At 47.0% G+C, this 1,694-nt stretch overlaps 1 protein-coding gene across 1 annotated transcript in view; it reads right to left on the reverse strand.

Moving 5' to 3' along the window:
- Positions 1-114: 114 nt before the first annotated feature.
- The window catches only part of LOC108664616 (calcium homeostasis endoplasmic reticulum protein), a 16,412-nt gene continuing 14,832 nt past the window's right edge, over positions 115-1,694 (reverse strand). The window contains exons 11-12 of the mRNA XM_018151241.2: positions 1,605-1,692; positions 115-298 (exon numbers count right to left, since the gene is read on the reverse strand). Coding sequence (XP_018006730.2) covers positions 115-298; positions 1,605-1,692 — 272 coding nt within the window. The remainder of the gene's footprint in view (positions 299-1,604; positions 1,693-1,694) is intronic.

Raw genomic sequence — 1,694 nt, forward strand, 5'->3', positions numbered from 1 at the left:
GCGTACCAGTGAGGCGGTCAGGCGGTGTGACGTTGTGATGCAATACTTACCTATAGTGGCGGGTGAGTGCGTACCAGTGAGGCGGTCAGGCGGTGCGACGTTGTGGTGCAGCACTCACCTGTAGCGGCGAGTGGGAGCGTCCCATTCAGGACGTTCGGGAGGTGGCGTTAGGATGGAGACGGGCGGCGGAGACTCGCTCTTCTCGCGCTCTCCGGCGTCGATAGCCTCCTGCTTGCGCTTCACGGCGTCCGACTTGCCCTTGTAGTAGTCGTAGAGAGAGAGCTGCTCCCAGCCTTCACTGCTGCCCCCAGAACACCACACATGTCATGCTCAAAATACACTGTAATTTCCTTAGCATTACAATTTCCTTAGCATTCCATACGAAATTCACAATTATTTCCTGCCTCGACAACATATACTAATTTCATAAGGTATGCAAAAAAGTTGCATACAAATTATTATACGATAGACACATGTTATCAAATAATCATGGGATGGCGACAAATATGGCGAAAAATACTAAATGCTCACGACATTGATAAATACTGACAAATGTTGTGTTGGAAACCTTAACTTATACTAATACTGAACTAATACATTAAGGCCCTCATTGAGAACCGAGAGGCTTTGAACAGACTTGGCTCTTCCCTATGCGTTTCTTCACAAATTAGAATAGACTTTACTCCACTCGTAAATGAGATGGCAACATGGATTTTTCCATGCTTACCCAGGTATTTATTTATAAACGGTGGACAGGAACAAAAAATATGTTAACTTTGTATTAAAAGAGTTTTAATGAGAGGAAATTCCAAGAAACTTTGAATATTATGTTCATCAAGTCTGCGACTTTTATACTTTTTTGGAGATTTAAACGGGTTGTAATTTGTATTCTCCATTGAATGGTATATACTCGGCATTCCTTGATCAGCCTCCTTGTTCTAAATATTATTTCTCGAAAAATAGTTATGATCGAGCCTGCTGATATGCGGAGGGAAAATCCCGCAAACTAGCTGCTCACATGGAGGCGTTGAGGAAGGCATGAGGGGAAAGAGACGTGGTAAATTACTCGACGGTCAGTTCATGACGGGCGGCATGGTGACGGCAAACTCAATGAGGGGTGAAGAATAATACGTGGCCAGTGGTCGGCCTAGTCCAATTAGTTATAGCCGACCGCTGGCCATTCCTCGGCCACCTAAAAGCGACCAGTTGCCACAAGAAAGGGGCTGGCTAGGATATCATATTACAAAGAGTACACGCTCGAGGGTAGCGACTGGCCGAGCTTCGGGCAGATCAAGAATTTTACACGATGGTCGCGAAAACCTCGCTCTCAGACTTCGCTGCATTCTGACTAGAAGCTTTAATTGGTACTTTAATAGTTCAGGCACACAGCGGCTGTGGTATAAAATTAAATTCAAGACTATTTCACAATCCACCACACCTAGGGCCCGTGTAGTACTCTATTCTACTTCGCAGAGGCCTCTTTCCCTTACAAAGTGTCTGAAATCTGCTATGTCGGCACGTGTACTCTGCCATAATCAACGCAATGCATTTGTTGCCACGTGTCGCACGTTTTGCCACGTGACCCACTTTTGGACGTGACGCACCTGTTCCTGGGGCGCTCATGGGAGGGCGGCAGGTAGAAGTTGTCGACCGCACGCAAGAGGCGCTCGGTGGGCGGGGCGGGGGCGGGGAGG

The sequence above is a fragment of the Hyalella azteca genome, unplaced genomic scaffold (genome assembly GCF_000764305.2).
Source record: "Hyalella azteca isolate HAZT.00-mixed unplaced genomic scaffold, Hazt_2.0.2 contig16711, whole genome shotgun sequence".
Taxonomy (NCBI): domain Eukaryota; kingdom Metazoa; phylum Arthropoda; class Malacostraca; order Amphipoda; family Hyalellidae; genus Hyalella; species Hyalella azteca.